At 37.4% G+C, this 23,247-nt stretch overlaps 1 protein-coding gene across 8 annotated transcripts in view; it reads right to left on the bottom strand.

The window, feature by feature from the left end:
- The window catches only part of nipbla (NIPBL cohesin loading factor a), a 92,993-nt gene that overhangs the window by 37,648 nt on the left and 32,098 nt on the right, over positions 1–23,247 (bottom strand). For 6 of the 8 annotated variants that reach the window (XM_069186926.1, XM_069186927.1, XM_069186925.1 and 3 more), the window contains 5 exons: positions 10,937–11,082; positions 7,315–7,480; positions 6,341–6,471; positions 1,402–1,513; positions 154–305 (listed from right to left, as the gene is read on the bottom strand). In XM_069186926.1, coding sequence (XP_069043027.1) covers positions 154–305; positions 1,402–1,513; positions 6,341–6,471; positions 7,315–7,480; positions 10,937–11,000 — 625 coding nt within the window. In that variant the 5' untranslated portion in view covers positions 11,001–11,082. The remainder of the gene's footprint in view (positions 1–153; positions 306–1,401; positions 1,514–6,340; positions 6,472–7,314; positions 7,481–10,936; positions 11,083–23,247) is intronic. The other 2 variants (XM_069186928.1, XM_069186930.1) reach the window with 1 other exon arrangement.

The raw sequence follows: 23,247 nt of genomic DNA, 5'->3' as shown, positions 1-23,247 counted from the left end.
TTAAATAACCCAGGTGCTTTAGACCAATTTGGTAATTAAGGATTTGCTGGAGCAAAGACATGCGATGGAACAGAAGTGTCAAGGCAGTCGAGATGTGTTGTGCGCTTTCTCCCCCGTCTCCTAAAAGAGGGTGTGGCAGGCTTCGCTTCTCACCTTGCTGTATCTGTTGATGCTGAGTGTAGCTTGGAGGGTGTGGATACGGCATGTATCCTGCAGGGCTCTGTGGGGCATAAGGGCTGGGTACAGGGCTATTCTGCTGAGGCATAAATCTATTACCAGAGCTCGTCTGTGGTGGAACAAAGCGGCTGTTAAAAGGAAAAAAGGGCAATGTCAGCATTCTCACAGATCTCAAACTGCAGAGACAGAAATAAGATGACAGCACAGAAAACACAAAAATGTGACTGTCTGAAATGTCAGAAAAGCATAATTTAAGGAGAGTATGTGCAACATGGTTAGGTAGTCAAGAGATGCAAAACTTTCTCTTTATGGCTAAAGCATTAGTTTAATGCCTTGGCAATGAGATAATTCTATCATGATTTTTTGACAAGTGGGAGAGGTTTCTCTCTGAACTGCCTGTTGATTCTGAAAACTGTTAGGCTGCACTGTTTTCAAACTACCATTTTTCTCCAGCCATCAAATCAGAGAAACACAACACCAATGTGCTTGCTTACCAAAGACAGCTATTAGCTTGCTGTAATTGGTTCTGGATCAAAAACAAAAACTATGGCTTCACTTAGCACACAGCTGGAAGCGCGACAAACACAAAATATGAAATCCGGTATTTTAAGATGGAACGCTCAAATTACCACCTCTGGGTATTTGACAGATTAAAGAAAATTTGAGTGTGTTATAAAAAATTTTAGGCTGACAGTAGACACTTCATCCTAGCTACCTGAAACCTCAAATTCTCAAGAAATTCACACAAGCAGCATTTTTCACTTCAGCTAGTGACAAAATGTTGGTCAACCAAATATGTCTTTAATGGTGTGAAATAACATCCTGTCTCTCAGAAATTGCAGAGGACAATAAATGGTTATCAGCAAATAACAGAAACTCAAAGCCTTGTAATCTCTTCAAAACTGCAAGAATTATGTGTTGTATTACATAATTACGTGAAGTCAAAAAAGCAAGTGTCAGATTAATGTTTCTATTATTCTAGCTTAAAATATTAAAAAGGAATATTAATATTAATATTAAAAAGGAAGATTGAGGAATTGCATAAAAGAAGCAAAGAAACAAATCCATTCTCATAAATGTTCAGTGTTAAATAAACATAAATATGCCAACTAGCAAGAAAAACGGCATTTCACACGCACGCCAGGAACCATGAAAACAACAGTGGAAAATAAGGAACGGAAGAACCATGTGTCTGGCCTCATTATGACACAGAGGCAGACCAACCTGGAAGGGCTGTGAGAGATAGTGGTTTGCTGGTAGTTGGAAGGTGCTGGGCTGCCATGCATGGAATTCTGTGCCATCTTGTACTGAGGCATCATGGGCTGCTGCATCATACCTGAAAGGAAGAGCAAACGGTGACTATTTTCGTTTCCCAGCAGGATTTATTCTCCCACAAAGGATTTGTAAGGCACTAAACAACTGTTCTAAAGACTGATGAGGCCAGTTATGCCCTCTGCACAATCACGACACAAGAATAATACTGTTACAGCCTGCATGCATCCCCCTATTAATTTTGCAATACAATAAAGCAACTCTGAGCTGTTTGACCCCAGTTAGCCCAGAATTCACAGACGAGCTGCAGCAGAGACAAACATTATGATAGACTACACCTATGAATGAATTTTGCCTCTGGTAATTCTACCACCAATATAAATCTTGGCATCTTTCCAAGGGCATGTGGCTGCGATATAGCTAGCCTACTGATCCAGAAAAAAGGAAGGTTTACTTTGAAAAGATGAAACTACTTCCTAGGGCTTTCAGACATTAAAATTAATATGCCTGTATACTCTTCTTTTACTTCACACTGCAAGACCTTGCCGAGATGGAGTTTGCCCTGCTCTTGGTAAGTGTAACTAAGACATAATCATTCAGTCATTTTATTCAGGTGGAGAGAATTGACCAAAAGCTGCATTGAACCAATTCATTAGACTTGAATTTCTGATTGCTATTATGTAAGTATTTTCAACACTACCACCACCACAGAAGTGTTAAGAAATGGACATTTTACAGATTTAACTTAGAGCATTTTTCTTTAGAATATACTGATTTTTTTTATTCAAACTAATTACAAGAATGGGAAAAAAATGCAAAAGGGAAACATTGCATGTACTGTCTGTACAACTCTGTGGCCTCTTAAGTGAAATTGTAAGCTATTTTCTGTCATCACTATGTTATCAATACTATCAATTCTGCAATTCACACTAGTGGGATACAACATGGTATGGTCATATATAGTGATCCATGAGGTGCAACATGTTTCTATAAGCACCACTGAAGAGGAACAGAAAGGGCTGGTGCTAAAAATTATAATAAGAAAAAAGGCAGTGAAAAGGTTGCATATTTCTGACATAGTCGGAATAACAAAATATTAAATTAAAATCATACATCCTTAAAATACCATGAACACGTTTGGAATCATTGAATCCAATTTGGTGTTGGCATTACCAAAAGACTATTAAAATAAACTCACTTTCTAAGCCTCTGGCATCACAAAACCACATTGAGACAAAACCCAAAAGCCCTGAGCACCCAATAAGAACACCAGACCAAAACAGACAGCTCAGCTAGAAATGTTTTGAAACATTAAAACTGATCAGGAATGCAGCAAGTCAAGCTCTCCGCTAACTCATTCAATACGATCCAGTTTCACACGCGAGTTGTGCCAGAAAGACTGTCGCAATCAAGTTTTCTTCAAGGAGCTAAAATCTCCTCGAACTTCAGTACAGTATTTATGGGACTACAGAATTCATCTCTCTATACAAAACATTCTAGAGCCTCGGAAAACTGTGACAAATCGTTCTTCAAAGTAAACCGCAAGTTTAACTGTGATATCGTTCCTGTTTAAAGAAAATGATTGAATATTTAGTTTGTCAGCTACTGTGGAACCCTGCACATATTTAGAAGATCCCAATAAGAATTATTTAACTATACACTAAGAATTTGCAGCTCTTACAAGTGCAGACATTTTCCTCAAACCAGTGTAGTATTTAAGCAAACCTGCAAATATGAAAAGATCACCAAATGAAAGTACAAATACATTTCACATTTCAATGAATATAATGAGGAGCTCTCTCTCCACAGACAAACAGCAGGACTGAGAAGAAAAATAAAAACATTTTAACTTCAAGAGACAGAAAGTCTTTAACTGTAGATCAAACAATGGATGCAATAATATATTATCCATGAATCATCACAAAATTAAAAGTCAATTTAATTGATTTTTTTCTGATTCAACAGCAGAAAATCAAGATATTCAATTTTGCAGATTCCAATAATGATTTGTGGTTCTGTTTTTTTAAATAGGCTACTATTTAAAGAGTTCAGAGGTCTGTAGGAGGTCGACAGAGTAAAATTCAGTAATTTCAGAAATAAATTGTTCCTTACTTTTTTGTATGTAGCTAAATTGAATTCTCACCATTTACCTTAGGAAGTAGAGAAATTTAGTGGCGCAAGTCTTGCGCGCAGATCTTTTGTAAACACTATAGACTATATTTTAACATTGCTTTGTTTTCTTTTATACAATATAAGACATCAGGTGCACAGTGTTGCTTTATGTTTGGACTTTATACAAATGTTCATATTTCAAAGAGACATTTAACTGGGTCAGAAACTCAGAATACTTTCAACAAAGGTAGATCATGCATCACAAGATCATCGGAACAACATGAAAAGGAAATTCATGTATGACATTAAACTTCCACAACCACCACCTTTCTAATCTTCTTGGTGAACCTTTAAAAATACTTACAAAAGTAAAAGACATGTCCTGCATATGCATAGAAAAGTGAATTCTATTTTGTAAAGCACTGCCCATGTTTATAGCACCTCGCCCTAATAGTGGAAAATTATCTATTCCACTATTAAAAAGTACCTTAAGGTCTCAGTAGGTTTCCATCTGATGACAGTTTACCACAATGAACTGTGACACTGAAGGCATAACTGTTCCGCCCATTTTGTCACTTCAGGCCCCTCACCGCTTTCGTTTATAGTTAATATCACACAATTTGAAAGATAAATTAAAAAAGAAAATTTGGTGAAATGGGGATTCAAGCAGTATGAAAAGCAAAAGATCCTGTGATCGTTCCGGAAGATCACCGTACTGGAATTATGAAGGTTTTAAAATGACGTCAGTTACATTCATGGTAGGCCATATTAGTTTCATTTCAATTAATTAAGTAGCTTTGAAAGATTAGTATTCCTCCTTTATTTTAGTTACTGATAATGCATTGATGTGATAGGGCAGATCAATAATAATCAATCCTACATTTGAGCTGTTCTTTGAATTAATGCCTTCAACATGCATGTTTTTCACTTGAAAATTTTCAATTTAGTGATCACTGGGCTACAAACAAAAATTGCACATTTCTAATCATAGTTAGAAGGGCAGGCACGCCAACTGTTTTTAAAGATGGCCATTATCCTGATTTCACAGTCTCTCCTGCTGTTAATCTTCAGTAATACATTTTCTTAAATTTGTACAACATACTCCTCAATGCATATTGTACTGATTCTAATGGTAGTTTCGTTCTAGTCTTTTGGCTTGGGCTGAGACAACCACAGCCTGTCTATGGGGACAAGGCCAGCAGGACCCACATTCAGCATGCATGGTGAGAGAGAAGAGAGAGCAAGGAAGAGTACTGGATGCTGGAAAACAGGGTCCACTTTCCCATTATTTATTCTTAAATCAGTGAGGTTGAGGAGTTTATCCACTCTTTTGTACTCACCACAACAAACATTTTAATGTAGCTAAGCATTCGTGACAAACTCTGAATGCTTCTGATTTACTAACAGACTACAAATTTAATTCTGAATTTCTAAAATATTCAATGACCACAGGAGACGATTTTGAGAGGGGTGTCTCAAACCTGTCTAGATAAATAATTCCTATAACAAAGGCCACAAATTGCCTTAAGCGTGAGGTAAGATGAAATCAATGTCAATTGCATGACAAATGCGAGCAGAAATGAAGGCAAATTTCATTAATGTGTTTTCTGATTACACCTTTACATGAATAAAAATGGTGATACACTTATGTAGATTACAACCGAGTCAATTCCAATTGATTACAATTACAGATGACAATTGAGACACAGATTATTTCTGTTGACTGTCAAGTTTGGTGCTATTAAAATAATTGCACGATCATATTACTGGAAAGCATGAAAATGTTATTCTCTGGAACTGTGACCGGCTCTCCCCAAACAAAGATCTCCAAGGTCAAGTCTACAAGATATGTTATTAACCTCATATGCAAAATCTAAAATGAAAGCTTTTAAGAAGCCAAGGTCAAAATATTTATCTTCACAACTTTGAAAGATACGATTCAAAAACCCCACACTCTTGAGAATTGACTTTAAAGTTTGGTTCTGGGAAGGATGTGCACATCCTTTAGTGTTCAGACAAAGCCTCTCATATACATGATAAAAACGAATTAAAAGATAAAGGGTCTGAGGACTGTGCAAAAGTTTTTTTCCAATATTTTTTTTTCTTTTAAACTATTTCTGTGCAAATTTTGATTTGTTTAAAGCTGGGCGTGAAAACTTCCAAACTGGAAAGAAGGTTTATAATGGCATTACTCCTTTTTTTGTAGCTTTTATTATTTTCTTTTGTGGTTTGTCACTGCATTGTAACTATCAGTGACAAAGGTTTAACTAATCTCTGCTGCTACTGTAAACAGTGAGTTCAAAAGTCTGTAACAATACTGGTGTTACTGGAAGCACTGGCCAAAACAGAAGATATATCCCATTATTGCGTCAACAGAATCAAAGATTCATCAAATGATCGACAAGCACTGAAAGGTTAAACCAAGGTGATGTTTATCTCAAACAGGACAATACTTAAAAAAAAAGGCAAGCAATGAAAATGCCAAAAAAACAGCTTTAAGACACGCTATTCTTATTAATGCTTCTTGCTTATCTTTAGCATCATTCAGAACACTGATGAAGAAGCACTCCTATTTTTGATACAACTATGCCTTAAAGCACTAAGATTTAAAAAGGAACTGTTGAGTAATACTTCTACTGCTGCCACTTAAACTTCAGACAAAAGTTTCTGACACAGCCAAATGTTTTTTTTAGCTTCAAGAAGGAAACACTCTGAAGCCAAATGTTTTTGTGCACCGCTGAAGTGTTTTAGCAGCAATGTTTCCACATGTCCTCCTTACCGCCCTGAACCCCATATCGATTCTGCATACTTTTCTCCCTGAAAACATTGGGGTTCCTGGTCAGGACGGTCTGCAGCAGCACTGGAATATCCCCCTCTGGATCATCGCTGCCAAGGTTGTCCTTCAGTTCTCTGCAAGGATTAAACTTTGTTAGCATTGTTGTTCGCATATACGTATAGTTCTTGAGTCAAGCCAACAGCCTTTAGAAATTCCATTACATTTTTGTGGTGACCTTACAAGATTGTGACGTTTTCACTGCTCAGAAACAAGATTAAAATTGAAGTACCTCACAGCATTTTCCGAGAAAGCCACTTATATCAAGATTTCAATGTTAAATTATTTCAGAACACTTGGTGTTTTGTAGTGATCCAAGTGATTTTCTGTGCATCAAGTCCTAATAACGAAAAATAATCCAGATCCCGTAAATTACTGTTAAGAGTGATATTATGGCACCTTAAAAATGGAGCGTCTGGGAAATAAAAAGTACAGAAATGACTATAATATCAAGATATATCAGCTAAACATAGTCACCAAAAACTCAAAATCAAGTGATTAGACATAATTCTCTTCATGACAATCTCATTGATGCATCTATTCATATGGTTAATTCTTAAAGAAAAGCCACATAAAGATGAACATGTTCTGACGGCATTAGACAGCAACCGTTTTTCTTCTTCATATAATACCTGACCTCAAAGGCTCACAATGTGTGGCTAGCAGGGAAAACTTCTTCGCAGCCAAAGTGTCACCACTGCCCCTAAACGGGTTAATCCCAATGCTGTTGTTCATTACAGCAAATTAACAATGCACAAAAAGAAGAGTATAAATCAGAAAAACGGACTGCATGTTTAAGGCCAGCAGGTTTCTTTGTTATGTATGGGTGTCTTCACAATAACAGCCGGTGATATCTGAATGCCTTGTGAAAAGCAGCACGGGTTTAGTAAGGACACAGAGGTAAAGTCTTGCTTGCGTACATGTGATCTGTGGAAACCTGGTTGAGGCTGTGCGCAAGCTGTGACACCAGGTTCTCGTCCCGACAAGCCAGAAGGCAGTTGACTTCTTCTGCAATCCTCCCATTGTACAGCAGGCTTTTAGTGGTGGTGGCAGGGAGAGGGGATGGGAGAGGAAGCTGGTTTAATACTGAATAAGAAAAAAGAAGAAAGATTGGTATTAGTAAAAAAAACATTGGCATTATCAGAACTTTAAGTCAATAGAGAAGATGACACTAAATGCCTTTAATCAGGTTTATATTTCTAAATGCAATAAATTGTTCAACCATAAAATCAGTGACTAAAATTATAAAAGCTACAAGCTTCTTCTCAAGTCTGAATAGCTGCTTTACTGATAAACCTAGACAAAGTTCAGTCAGCCACTCACATTCCTACTATTCAGGTAATAAACTGTTTACAAAGTATAAAATTAAACCAACATTCTGCATTCTAATGTGACAGTCAAGTGAACTTGTGGCTTTTACTCTTTTATAAACTACACATCAATAAGAGTTTTTGTATACAATACAGAGTTTGTATTCAAGCCAGGAGAAAGTTTAAAAAAAGCATCAACTTCAATACAGTTTGATATATTCATTCATGTTGGTGAAGTTTACTTCCCTATTACGTTTCTTAACAGGAGCGATACCTGTACAACTCACTTATGTAGATGTGTGGTGTTAAGGCTCCTCTATACTTTCTACTGGAAGATCATTCATACAGCAAAGATTTCTTTAAAAAAGGATCATATCAGATATGAACCTATTCTGATAACTGTTTAAGTAGACATGCGCCATCGGTCCACATCGATCTCAAGAGCAGAGACTGTGAAAAGACTAACACACTGAGCCTTTAGATTCCTACTATGGACTCATAGTTCAGTTCATTGTTCAGTTCATAGTTAAACTGATATCCACATCATGCTGAATTCAAACTGGAACTTCTTGTTTAGTAACACAGGGCCACACAAAGACTGTTTGACTGTCTCTGTTATCTAAAGTAACTGCTTGCATTCATTTATACAACTGGGTATTTTACTAAAGTACCTTACTAAATGGGTGCAGCACCTCTGTGGCTACCCTATACCAAATTATTTAATATACAGAGTATGAGTGTGTATCTCACTGAGTACAAATGCTTTGACCAATAAATGTAGTCATTGAAACCACTATTATAACCGTCATTCCAATGCACTTGAACTTCATGCACAATGACTAAAAAAAATTGAAAGGAACAATCAGCAATGCCTTAGACGTTTTGTTTTTAGTTTAACATTGAGGAAAGGTGTGTAGACATTTAAGGTCTTGAATAATAGTATACAACAAAAAGTGCTACATTTACTAACTACAGATTTGAACAATAAATAACTCCACTGACCTGCACTATATGCCAATGATAAATTACTTTAATCTTCCTTCGTCATCTACTTTACTTAAGTGGTGAAAGAGAAGGTAAATAGCTAATAAAATAAGCTATTTAATTACTTATTACCTTGTCAAACCTCATTAACAGACAATATTAATTAAGTGAAGTTCAACATGGGATTGTGAAAATCATGGTTAAATAAAGCTACTCCTTCAAATTTTACTACATTACGAATATCAAAGTAAAAGTATTCTAATATGAAAGAAACTGTACCAATTGCTGAACAACCAACATTCGACCTCTTGTTCTGAGCATCTTTCTATCCCCACGTTTACGTCTTGCAGTGCTGAAACTAGTATAAACTACAACACCGGAGTGCTGGGACTCTCACGATGTGATGTAAATATTAGCCCAAGACTGATAAGAGTGAGCAAATCCCAGGACTCTACTGTTCTGAATGTATAATGTACACAGTCTAGTAACTGCGTACCACAAAGAATACGCTCATTCTAATGCGAATAACGGAATGTGTGCTAAAAAGGTTTCTAAGAGACCATTTGTCTGACCACATGCAAAAATGACAGATGGAAGATCTGTTAATGATGTTCGTTCCACTAGTCTGTTTTATGTAATCCTTATTGTTACAACACTGCAGTTGTGAATACTGTGTTCAATTGAGTACAGGGAAGGTTTACCATAATTTATTACTACTTATTTTTTACTGCTACACCCCTTATTAAAACAAGAGAAAACATGCATGATATTATTTCATTCATACAATAATGTCCTGTTAAGTATCAAGAACCAGATATATTTACTAAAGCTTAAGCCTTCAGCACTGCGCTGGATAAGGTAGAAACAACTGTAGTAGCTGAAATATGGTGTGCCATACTATCTTGACTCATCAATCAGTTCCTTATAAATCATATATGTTGCTACATGGTACTGAAAAATGTTGCTGAGAAATAGAAGGCATCCTTACATAGAACAAAGTACTTCACAATTAAGGAATCTATACAAAGATTTATTGTTCAATAGCAGCTTTTGAAAAAAAGTATGAATGTTTCCTTTACCTTCAGTTGTACTTACCTGTATGAATTCTACACTATAACTACTGGTGTTCATGTTTCTTTATGAATACAAAAACACAAATACCTTGCGTTTTTTGACTAATTTAAGACAAACATCTAATTTGTTAAAATTGAAGGAATATAAATTCCAATACTCCCTCAACTTGATAAATACGAGAATAAACATTTTTTCAATGTGACACTACACTTTCTTTCCAAACAGTACATATTTCTAAAACTTTGCACAAATAAAGATTTAGGGCTAACAGCCAAACTTGAAACTAAACAACACTACATATTCCAAAATTTAAAACACGAGTATTGTTGTCTACTATGGATAAATCATACCTTTCTTCACACCGATCTTCAAGCACATGTTTAAGGCACTCACAAAATTCATGGTGTGTTATTCTATACAAAATGGAATGTAATACCTATGGGTCAAACAAGCCTAAAAATACTTAAGTGAAATGTAAAATACACTAAGTGAATAACACATTGATCACCCTTCTGATACTAGCGCTTATGTCAACCATAGCAGGGGATGGGAAAGCTGATAGTAAAGGTACAGTGACCTGTGGAGTGAACTGTGATCAATTGATGTTTCATAGCTGAAGACAAAACATGCACAGCATTCTTTTCTTTGGAGATGTTTTTGCATGGTTCCTTTATTGCGGTATCCAGTTTCAGGTAATAGGCTTCTGTGTATTCTGGATGGTCTTTCCAAACAAAATCCTCTCTTCTCCAAATGTGATCCCATTAAAAATAAAAAAACTGATCAATTCATCCTCAGAGTTTAATCCACAAACTGCCCCATGTGTAAACTGTTGTAATCCAATGTTTTGCTTTTTCTTCCAGTTCCAGCGCTGCCCATCACAGTCAATACAAATCCATTGGGATGCTTCCAAAATATCTCCAGCTTTCACCAAGACAGCCAAGTGAAAAAAACACTCCTCGTATCCTGTAAATCCAAGTATTTTATCCAGTATTTCGTCCTTGACAAAGACCCTTAAGAGTAATCTCTCGTGCTCCTGTGTGCGTATATGAGGGGGTGCAGTGTATAAATGACTGGCTGTGTTTACATATATACAGTGCTAACCTATTAAAATGACCCATTCCACACTGTGTGTTGGTAAGCATAACAGGCATTCTCTTACAGCAGGTATACTTACAGTCTGTGAGGCTAGCAATCCCAGCAAGAGTGGTGATGGGAACATGAGGCATATCCCCATTCATCCTGAAGTTGTGGGGTGATCGTGTCAATGCACAGATTGCTCAGTTTCGGTGTCGTCTAACCTTACTTCACATCTCCCAAACGCTGAAAATGAACAGAAACAAAAGCCGATTAGCATACCCATCTCAAGATCCCATGTGAAAGGAGGTGTTCATTCAAAATAAAAAAGCAATTTTTTAACCGTGCAATGCTTAACGCAGCTGACAAACCCACACAACAACAGACCCGATATGACTTTTGAAGCCTTTCCAGCATCTGAAAAGCTATCTGTTCGGAAACTGCGCAATACGTGTTGTGGTTCTAACGTTGGACAACATCAAAACAGCCCCTGTACCTTCTCCCTATTCTGTTACGTGCTGTTTTTTTTGTGCTCAAATTTCAAGGACAACAATTTGCAAAATTTTAAACACTCATTGGCTGAAATGTTGTATAAAGCACAGAACTGTACAGGAAGTACAGAAATTGTTTTGCAAAACTACAGAAAGCAGGTGGCTAAGCAAAGTATCAGAAAAACAGCCCCTTCCACAGGTGTGAACTCATTTCTGCACCACAGTGACCTCCCTTGAGGCCCGGATGACATCTGCACTGTACAGGCAAGCATGTCACATTTCACTTCACATTCACAAAACATCAATCATCACTGAACAATCAAGACACAGAAGGCAAGTCACTGAAGCAAGAGTATTATTACATGTGCAAGGACAGGTACAGAAAGGATCCTTATAGTTAGAATAACGGTAAATGTAATGCAGGAAAAGACCCAAGTTTCCACTTTAATGAGCAGCAGTCTCTTGAATGAATTCTGGGTCATAGTATTCCAAGCTTATTTTAAAAGCTGTGAAGTTAAAAGATTTCTCCCATTCATCAAAAAAAACACTGTGAAAGAGCCTACAACTCATAAACTGTGTGATGAAGATAAACAATTGTAAAAGGGGAATCGTATATGTTCCCTCAATAGTCTAAACTAAAACACCACGTGTATGTTTTTTTTTCAAATGTGCGTGTAATTAAATTACATTGAAACATTGGTTTTGTGAGCTAATTAGAGGAAGGCAGTTATCACAGAATGTCCATTAAATCACAAACTACATTTTTTCAGCCCGTCAACACTATTACTTACAAAAATAGTATATATACTATGTTTGCCTTTAACTTCAACTGTTGCCATCAATACGGCCAACGAAAAGTGTTCCTGTACCTTGTTCACAAATATACAAGCTTTTTATTTCATATCAAACATTCTGTACAAAATGCGTGAAAGCTTATGAAACCCAATCACCTACTGTAAGCAACTGATCTTCCCCTATAGGGCACCACTGATATTCATCAATAGTAACGTATTTTTGCCTTGATTCATTATTTGTGCATTTCCTGTTATTGATAGGAACTCCAGTATTTTACAAAAACATTGCCCTTTTGCAGATTTTGTCTAGGGGTTTATTATTAAGAAATTATTCAGTCAAAAATGAAATAAAAAGGTGTGGGAGCAAAACCATTGTAATCCAGTGATATTCAAGTGAGCCAAATTGAGTTTGAAAACCCATCTACGACTGTTCTGAACAGTTCTCATTAAGGAAAGCCAGTTTAGTATCACCAGACAGTAAAACAATTGAAAGTAAAAAATGACAGTAAGTGGTTGATCTACAGGCACCAGAATTTACTGTAATTAAAGGTAAATGCAATAGTATAATGTACATGTCATGGGTAACAATTTTATTTTATTGCAGAAAATCCCCAAAAAGTCTCACTGATATCACAGACCATGGAGAGTTAATACTTCCTATTTCTGTTTGTAGAAGGATTAACAGCTGGAGCTTTTTAAATGCCTCCTCTTTAAACAGTGATTCATCAAAAAAATTAATGGCATTCTCTTTATAAGCCACAGGGGATATATTTATTAGCAGATGTGATCTGGTACTGCTGGAATTCCTGCCTGAAAAGCACATCCAAAACAAATTTACTTTAGTAACAGCTATTTCATGACTAAAAACTACCTCATATTTTTAAATACACCGATGATTTAGAAAAGGTGTCAAATCAATATGATGCATTTTGCCAAACAAAGCTTCCAAAGCTTTTTAAATGTAGTGAAGAAAAGGAAGTCCATTATTTCAGTTCTAATTTAAAAAGACCGTAAACCAGCTGTTACTGTTGACTTTAGTTACAAGCTGCCAAACTCGATCACTAAGCCAACTCAACATACCAATACACTGGGCTCCAGGCTTCGTCTTTATTACAATGGCAGATAATTCATCAAAAGTAAAGCAGCAGTAAAATGACACTGTATTATTACACCTGTGGAGTAAAAATGATCCCCAATGCCCATGTTGCATGTGAAAGCGGCATGCACAGGCATTACCTGAAGCAGAGACCCAGCCGTACCCAGTAAGAGAAGAAGCACATTTCATTTACAGCTACAGCCAGCGGCTTCTATCTGACCACTGGTTTTTCCTATAAAAAGGTGCACTGGTGGGGAAGATTATAAAGATAATATAGCATCTAAATCAATTCAAGATGACAAAACAGAAGCTGCTTACAGAGGTAAGATGTTTTGACAGTTACAAAATAACTGAATGGGGAGATTTTGGTTTCGGCTTCCAGCTTTTATTGTCAGGAACAGACATTATCAGAAGATAGCTTGTAATTTCGCTTGGAATGAAGAATTCCACTGATTAATGCAATAAAACTAAAGAGAAAAATACGTTATTCACAAATTCAGTGAATCTAAAGAAAGAAAAATTCCACGGGGCAGATTTTCTTAGGTAAAGACTGTATATGACTAACAAAGTCAGCATGTGATGTATAGAATGACTGCAATAAGACAGAGCATGAACACTTGTGTAAATCTATAGAGAATACAAAAACAAAATTCAGCTTCAGCAGGTGCACAATCTAAAGTAATCCCGCTTCAGTAACAACTATACATGAAGTGCAATTATGTACAATGTGTCCCAATGAAGATGAATGCATCGGAACTTAGGTTCTGCATTGACCCAAAACTGCCCTGACATTGCTAAGTACAATATGCTCTTACAGGAAGGATGCTCGCTGACAAGCAATGAAGACGATGCACAGCATGGAATTCACCTCTGCTTGCTCCTTAGATAAAATAACCTTCTTCGCATATGATTTGGTGCTCTTAACAATACAGTCTTAGGGAGAGAAAGTCACCTAGCACAGCCCCTTTTTGTCATTTTCCAGGAACACGTGAAAGTGTCTTTAAGAGCAAGAAAGCAAACCTGGTCAGTATTTCACACTGCACACTCTCAACAAGCTTTCTGGGACCAGCACCGTTTCGGGAGTTTTCACATCAAAGAGAAGACTTCATGTTTGAAGAAAGTGAGAAGGAAACAGAAGGGAGCTAGTTATTTTTGGAAAAAATGTCTAGTTCACATCTGCATTTTATACCAGATTTAAAAGACTTTCTGTCATTGATTTTTTCTCATTAATAGACAGTGACAGCGCCTGTATGTCTCCTATGCCTCCCAAGTAGTACTTTACAGGTGACCACAGGCAGCTTATTACGCTGTAGTACTAAATGTATAATGTGGAAACCTGTTCTATTAAGCAATAAAGTACAAACAAGCGTATTACAAACCAAGTATTGTAAAACATTTGTGCCTATTTAGTAGCATTGTATTGTTTCTAGACATATGTCTGCCCTCATTATTATAGAGCTATGTTGAACCCTTGATAAAACAGGCGAGTATGCTACACATTACCTCTTAGAGCAAGGAACACAATGACACTTTTCTGGGAACAGCAGCCTGAAACTGAATTTCAGGAGACCTGGACAGATGCTTTCATGCTACTTTTCTGTGGCATCTATCAAATCAACTAATTTTCCATGGTGTCACAAGCAGATATTTCATTCAGGAAGTAAAACACCAGGAATAAGCCATGTGAAAAAGTGCTGCAGATTACTGATTTCAGAGTTCTGTGTTGCTTGATTAGTCCTCACTTGTGTTTAGCAGGACTGCTCATCATTTTACTCATCTAGAAAACAAAAGGCTCACTTAAGTAAAACGTGTTATTAGTAATACTTATAAGTTACAATACTAACTCTGGAAATAACGTACTTTAATTATGTAAGCGGCTGTAATGCAAATATTCCCAAGTCTTTGAAAGCCCACAGTATACTACTGATCATACCGGCTATTGAACAAATTGTGTACTACTACAATAGTGTTAACACTAAACATCACAAAAAAATTGATCCAAAAAATTGAGCATCTTATTCTGCATATGTGCACTGAATTTTTGTCATTTTATTTTGACCCAATAACAAAACCAATAAATATTATGATTAGCTTAAATCTGAATTTGCCCCCCGACTGCTGTTCTATAACCCTTGACACTGTCAAAGATAACAAAACTCACTCCTTAGCACTATACCAAGCTAAACACAGTTAACAACAGAGCCAGCACATTTAAAAAAATGAAATAAAGGATTATGCACCCATTCAAAAAGGCTTTTTCTGGCAATGATTGGAATCATGGACTAAGTTGCACTATTTTTATATGCACCCTCCTTGACGCTAATCCAAGCTCTGGTTATATAATGGATTAACACTGGACCCCACTGCCACCTACACGAGGGGGAAATAGACATATGGATATTTGAAATACTATGGAAAAGCAGGGTAAATGACGTACAGCAGAAACCAGAATGGATCACATCTGCAAGACTTCAATGAATCTGTAGTAAAAGTCCCCAAAATGACCAATAGAAGTTTAGGTCGAAAAACATAGCTTGCATGCCAGTGTCATGTTGAAAATCCAAAATGGATTGTGCACAGTGAAATGTAACGTTTGTTAACATTCCAACATGCCTCACACTCCCATGTGCTATCAAAATGGAGGGAGCAGATTAATTTTCAATCTGTCAGTGGGAAATGACAAAAGTAGATTTAAAATCTACAAAGGTGCTTGGATTGGAAAAAAAGAAATGGATAGTACTGCCTCTTCCTGTACCTGACCTGTCTGTACATCCTGATGCTGGACACCACTTCTGTACCTCAGTAAAAACAAATAAGGGAGAGTGAAGGACCGATGTCTTTCATTAATGCTTTGAATATGCCCAGCTCATTCTTTTAAAGAAACCTAGTACAATCGCGAGTAGATTTGCCTTCAGTAAAGATATAAATACTTCAGGGCTGCCTGCCAGCTCTTTTTCTGCGTCCACTGTGGAGAGGGAAACCTTCCTGTCCACTGATTACAGAACCTTCAGTGAAACATGAGACACCATCCTTTGTCCCTCCAGGGAACATCCAGAAAATACCTAGTAACTATTAAAAAAAGCTGAAGCCTTCTCAGGGGTGGGCAAACCACATGTTTTTATATAAGGTTTTCTTTCTCGGGGATCAATGTTCTTTTGTGTTCTGAGGCAGGCAGTAACTATGCAGACTATTTTAGATCTTATTCTTCCTAAAAAAAGCATTAAGAACAATTTACAGCACAGTAATCAACAGCATAACCAATGGTATAACACTGAAAAAAGTAACCCTAAAAACATTCATTAAAACTCTGGTGTACTTATGTCTTCTAAATACACACACGAGAAAATATAGCACTGACAGCATTAATGAAATACACACTAAAAAGTTGTTCCTCTCATTTAAACTTTCTTGAACATGTCATTTCAAATAACTGCATGGATGTACTCAAACCACAGATTGGTTGTTTAAAAAAGCATTACACAGGTGGTCAGAAAATACAATGGGACACAGTGTGACTGGACACTAACAGCGTGACTGGTTCACTAACACCTACTGTGTGCCAAAATGGTTTGAAGCTTAAGGATTGAGAGGAAGTATCCAGTGAGGATTCCTCAATATTGTACAAAAAGTCTTTAGGTCGCAGGAAAAAACCAACATGAATCACACATATCCTCTTGCTATTGCCAGTGCACTGAGTCTCTGCAGGAGGAAGATTTTTACACTCACTGTAAAGAGGTTTGGGATGACAGTAAGTAGTTTATTATTAAAGAAAGAAACAACATGGCCACCATGAAGAAAGCAAATTATAAAATGTACTTATCAAAGAAAGAAAAATAAAAGCACAGAAACCTCATGAACTGCAATCATTAGTGAAGGCAGGTTTTAAAAACCTGAACCCATCACAGGCTCCAAAAACCAGTGGAATTTATCCTTGTAGGACAAGGATCTAAAACAGAGGTCAGAACACAGATTGAGCATTGCGACAGTTAAATTTCTAATGAGCTCCTAAAATCTGACCAGAAATAAAGTAAACATTTTTATATACATACATAAACAGGACAGGCTGTCATCAGGACAGATCGTGTAGGCTGCAGGTTAGTATACAATGTTTGAAATGAGAAACATCTAAAGTTACTTTCATTGAATGGGTAAAGGCCTTAATTTAAAAAAATCAACAAGAAAGTGTTTTTATACATACTGAAAATAATGCTTTACTCAAGTGCTACTAAGCTGATTTTACTCAACTGCTACATTAGGCAGAAAAGTGCACAAATTTATTTGTACACTAAAGTTTTCATCATTTCAAGATATTTGACTTTAAAACTCATCAAAATTATCCTAAAAGAACCTGAAAACAAGGTCCCGTTCTAAACTAGAAACTAAGCATCTTGACCGATGAAGCTTGTTTAATTCTGCAGACATACGAGGAAGCCTATCAAAAATGACTGACAGAAAAATAATACAGGAATCCCAATAGTCAAATCTATAAAATGAAATCCATGTTCTATAAATACTGTAATTCTAAACCTGTCTAAGGTGCTGTGTTGAGGCTGTAAATGAAATATGGCTCATCTTCACTCTCCTGACAAAGTTATACATTCAATCAGATGATAAAACACAAATGCATAACAAGTCATAAAATGTCGGCATCACAATTTGATTCACGCACCAATGTGTTATCGGATCTCTTTTCCATGTCACTTTTGACCTTCTATAGCACCAATGCACAGTCCTTAAGACAGCCTCCAGGGGCATGCCTCTGCAAAATCAGGAGTTATTACTGTTTTGCACAAATGTAAGACTCAAATCACAGGTAAATACAGAGTAAACCTGAATTAATCCCAAGTGGGATGGGATGTCCATTCCTTTTATGAAAAAAGGATAAAAATCCTGCAGATCCAGTATGTTTTGGTTTAATTCTATGAGACTCCAAAGAAACTAAAAATAAGCTCAGACATCATGGAAGGCTATGAGTGATCACAACATACTACTGAGATGGGCGTGGCAAAGAAAGCACTGCCAGAATATAAATAGAGATCTTGGATCTTTTTCTTAGTGCACAAGGAACAGAGGCATGCCTCCTACTGTTCTCAGGCAACTGAAAGGCTTGCTAAACAGTGCAAAACACACTGTTTCTCTCCATGCTTGCTGGCTTAGAATTAGTTTATTGGGAAGAGGATTCAAATTACTTTCCAAAGCAGAAAGCACATATGAGATGGCCCTATAGCAGGTGTAAAAAAAAAACTGCTATACCTGCCTTTAGGCACTCATCACATTTCTTACTACTTCACAAATCCTTGCATTATGTGATCAGAAATATTATTTTCTCGAATTATGGAGTGCTACAGTTGACACTCTTGTCCTACATATACAGACTAAATACGTAATCACAACAAATCACTGAACAGTGGCATTCCATGTAAAGTCAAATACACTGAGAACTTCTCAACACAATGCTTAGCATTCAACTTCCTGATCAAGTTTCAACCTCTGAGCTTCTGTAAGAACATTCTAAATGTTGAATTTATTATAAGTGTATCCCTGCGCCACCACACAATAACATTTAAAGGTATCTTTCCCTGAAAACAACATCTGCTGCATGGTATACTCGATTGGTTTAAAGAAGAGCACGGGCCAGTGACCCTGGAACAATACAAGAAGCTTGCATTCATCTCTCCTGACTGGCTGCTGTCAATGTCAGGCTCATATGTGAGCACCTGGCCACCAGTGAGCGCTGTGGCACCAAAGAATACACACACCCAGATAGATCAAACTTGTGTAGCCCTCTCGACTACCCTGTGTTAATCTTGGCATCTCCGCTGGATCTGCCCTTGGATCAGGCCTTCCATCCTAAATCAGCAAGTTTCTACACACCAAGTAATGTTTACTACCTTTATTCATGCAATAGAATTAAAAAGGTGTTGCCTCTATCCTCACCATTGAAGCAATACTAAACACATGACAATTATCTTGGAAATGCCTACGAGCTTTGGTACAAAAGGCACCATTTTAAATGGTTAACTCCAAGACATTCAACTGAAAAACACATGTATATGTGTACTCAAACCAATACAGTGAGGAGCACAACAAGAAAAGGGGGAAAAGGTCAAGTGCGGTGTAAAGCTAGAGAAAAACACTTCTAACAGACAGCCTTGAGAGCATGATAATCCAAGATTACCGTTATTCTACTGCCAATACTGAACTTGAACAAGCAATTCTCAATTGATCATCGTACGTTTTTCTTGTACCTTCTAATATTTGAGTGCTTTTGCACCCTCCAGTGGTCAACCCATTCCTAGTCATGCCTGCAACAGAATGAATTTTGTAAAAAAAGCATTTGCATAAAGCCAACAAGAAGGCATCGCAGTGGGCTGAGCCAGTTAGAGGAATAAATCAAAGTACAGCAGGGGACGTTTCATGGGAGATCCGGTAGAATGAAACTGTGAAGTCCGTCTGAATTCATGTTCAACACATAGTTAACCTCGTCAGGTACTTTCCTTTCAATAAGGAAATACCGTACACATTTCACTAAACTTTTAGCCAAGTATAGTTTTTGAAATACATCACATTGGTTTTAAAAACACTCCTGTGAAAACACATAACACTGTTCTTTGCAGTAACAACATGTTGACATGTTATAATTGAACAGTAACTGAACTGTAGAACTGTTGAACTCCAAGAAAAACATTGAAAACACTCAGTACAAGCATCTAGGTTGACCTCACTGATGTGGACAGATTTTTCTGTAACAAAGGCTAAAATAAATCAATTTAAAACACAGCCTGCACCAAAAACTAAGCACACTTAGAATTTGAAGCACACTTCAAAATATGACAGATGAACTTTCAACAAAAATGCCATTTCTGGTTTGACCTTGGGAGAAAAAAGGTTGAAATTTACCACTACAGAACACGTCCACGTTGTTTTACTTTGCACATAAAAAGTGACTAATCACAGAATTGCATGGACATTGACCTCAGATGTAACCAATGATGTGCAATTCCAATAAGTTTGCTTCTGGAGTTCCAGTAAAATCCCCAACATTCCTGTGGTTATATGTGGGGTAGGGCATTAAAAGGAAATAAACATTCCTCTTGAGGTGTGTAAATGGTTTTAAAACAATAAGGTTGATGGTCCACAAGTATTTCAACAACAACAACAACAGCAGAATGTGCAACTGAAACATTTTTTAAATAATTCTTTCCTTTTTTTCTTAAGACTGGGTTTAGATTTACAAACTAACCTAGGGAAAACAATTCCGATTTACATTTGAATACTCCACATAGTTGTACACACCACCGTTTATGTTAAGTACATTCAAAAATATACAGCACTAACATGAACAAAGCAAGATAAAACCACTCATTCGCATAAATTTCACTTACTGCATTTGCACTAATGCAGTTACTTATTTTAACTCCTCAAAACTGTAAGTAAATGAAGGTGGTTAATACGGATCTGTGTATATATATTTCTCTATCTTTACAACCACATTCTTAAGAACTTAGATCACATAATCAATATTTTGTTAAAATCAATCATTTTTCATGCGGGCCAACGTCCAATACATAAACAGCACAGATCATAATGCATCTTTAGAATGCTAAAAAACCATTACAGTATTTCGTCGATTTAACAGACTAGTTGGGGGGAGGGATGTCCAATATTGCTGGATGTCCGTTCAATCAAAATGTCAGTAAAACAGCGCCTAAATGAAACCAAAAGTCTGTTAAATAACAAATCATATATTCTGAAGCACAACGCACCCATATTCATGTGAAAAACGACACGTTTTGCTATATACACTACATATCATGCATTCGAAAATCACCCGCTTTGAAATCGGTTTTCATGTCATTTGCCAGCTTGTTTGCTGCAGATTTCAACTCGACCCCTCCTACACTACACCGCACATACCATTTCAACACCGCATCTCCCAGTGAAGATTCCAGTGCCATCTTCATGGTTTCTTGGCTTATTTGGACCATCCACATCACACATGAAAACACATTTTTTTTAACTTCTCTTTTGCTTTGCACATACCTGCTTGTTTCTTCACACTAACGCGTGCGACGGATACTCTCCGTTCTCATTTTTCAACCAATTCTAACTTTTCTTTTACACTCAGGTTTGTCCTTTTTCTTTTGTCCATGGTGTATTAATTAAAAAAATATTTGTAACACAGCAAACACAAATTGAATTGGTGATGGAACGAACGATGTACTAGATACTTGTTGCGTTTGCAGCACGACTGATGAAGTCCATACATACCGACGTATCGACCAGACTATTACGCGGAAGTACCAACATATGAACCGTAGAATTTTGTCCGTTAAATCGAGGATTTACTGTATTTTAAATCTGAACAAGTAATGCAGCAGGTCCAGGATATACCAAAGAACATCTGAAGCTAGGTAACAGCCCACAGCCGCTATGAGCATTTTAACAGTAGAATGAAACAAAATGCAAGAAAAAAAAACTCACTGATTCTTTTGTACCTCAGATTAATGTTATAATTTATTAAAAAGAGAAAAATAATAACATCAGCCAGTCTAAGGATCTAGGAGACAAATGTTAATAAAAAGGACATATGGAGGAGCACAGGAAGCTCGTCACTTGATTCTCCAGCATCAGTTCTTCCAGGTCATTTCTGAGTGCCTCGGACTCTGGAAATGTGTGCGATGAGCTGCCCTCTGCAGGCCCCAGGCCAGCCACTGAGCGCTTCTGCTGGATGACTGTGCCTCGGCGCTCTGAGGGGTCTTGTGTACCCCACAATTCACATGTTCTTCACCGCTCTGTGCTCTCACTCCTAGTCCACCTCCACTGAACCCCACAATTTCTGTCTGTGTGCTCGAAAGAGCTCCCGCCGTCTTCTTTCCCCCCCCCTCACATGTAAGCTGGCTGCCTGACCTCCCTCTCCGATAGCTCCTGTGTTTATTTTCATCTACTGCTCCTAGTGCATTTTGTACGCACATCTTAATAAGCTGATTCAGTGTAGTGGTTCAACCTTCTTGCGCGCTTGTTTTTTAAAAATAATCAGCTATGGTCTCAGCAGTCATCTCCGCCTTCCTTGAGCTGATTCACGGCCTGAAACAGAGCTCATCCACCCCATCCCAGGAAAACGGTAAGGAAAGTCACCACTGCGCAATCGTGCCATGTAGATGTGTTTCAAAGTGCAAGTGCAAAGGACTGAGAATGGCCATTTCTCTCCTTTCCATACCGCAAGGACAATTAGGCAGCGACATGCGACCGAATGAGCAGCACGCCCAGCTAAAAAGTGGCAATGAGGACCCATGATAGAGGTCGCATCCTTAACAGAACAAAGCCATACATCCATCAAAGCACGCTGATGGGATCACTAATGGTTATGCAACATTTGCCTTATTCTCCAAAATGGGCGCAGGAGTAACACAATTCATTCTATTCTGCTGTTTCGGGGTTTTTTTAAGCTCTTAACAGAACTGACAGCATATGTTTCTGTACTATGTACCCCTAATACGTTTCATCTCCAGATAAAGAGAAGGCCACTACTGGCAGGAAAGGTATGCATATACTTATCACCCACCCTGATAATGCTATAGGTCCTAGCTGTAAAGTGCACAAAGCTTTCTCATGTTTCATAAACCCAAATCAAGCCGATCTGCACAACCTCAGCCTGGCTAGCTTTCCATCATAGGGAACCTGTGGTCAGTCACTAGGTTGAAAAATACCCACGTACACAAAAAGGCATCTATGACAGACAGGAACTGATTTCAGTGTGAAAAACAGCATGGAGCAGAGCCGTCACGTGCTGCTGAAGTGTACCGTGAAAGAGGCATGGTTAATGATCCCAGTATTCTTTACTTTCCTGAATTACAGCACGCCATTCCCCACAGTTTAACACAACATTGAAAAGGGAAACATCACAGCTGAAGGGGTCCTGAAACGTTCTCGACGGCACATAGTATAATGATACACATACAGTATGACTGCACCACCGTCTTTAAGATTAGCAAGCAAAAAGACACTTTAATGTGGTTAGCCTTTATTA

The sequence above is a fragment of the Lepisosteus oculatus genome, chromosome 3, assembly GCF_040954835.1.
Source record: "Lepisosteus oculatus isolate fLepOcu1 chromosome 3, fLepOcu1.hap2, whole genome shotgun sequence".
Classification (NCBI taxonomy): domain Eukaryota; kingdom Metazoa; phylum Chordata; class Actinopteri; order Semionotiformes; family Lepisosteidae; genus Lepisosteus; species Lepisosteus oculatus.
The sequence above is the reverse complement of the archived record's forward strand: the minus strand, read 5'-3'. Positions and strand labels throughout refer to the sequence as shown.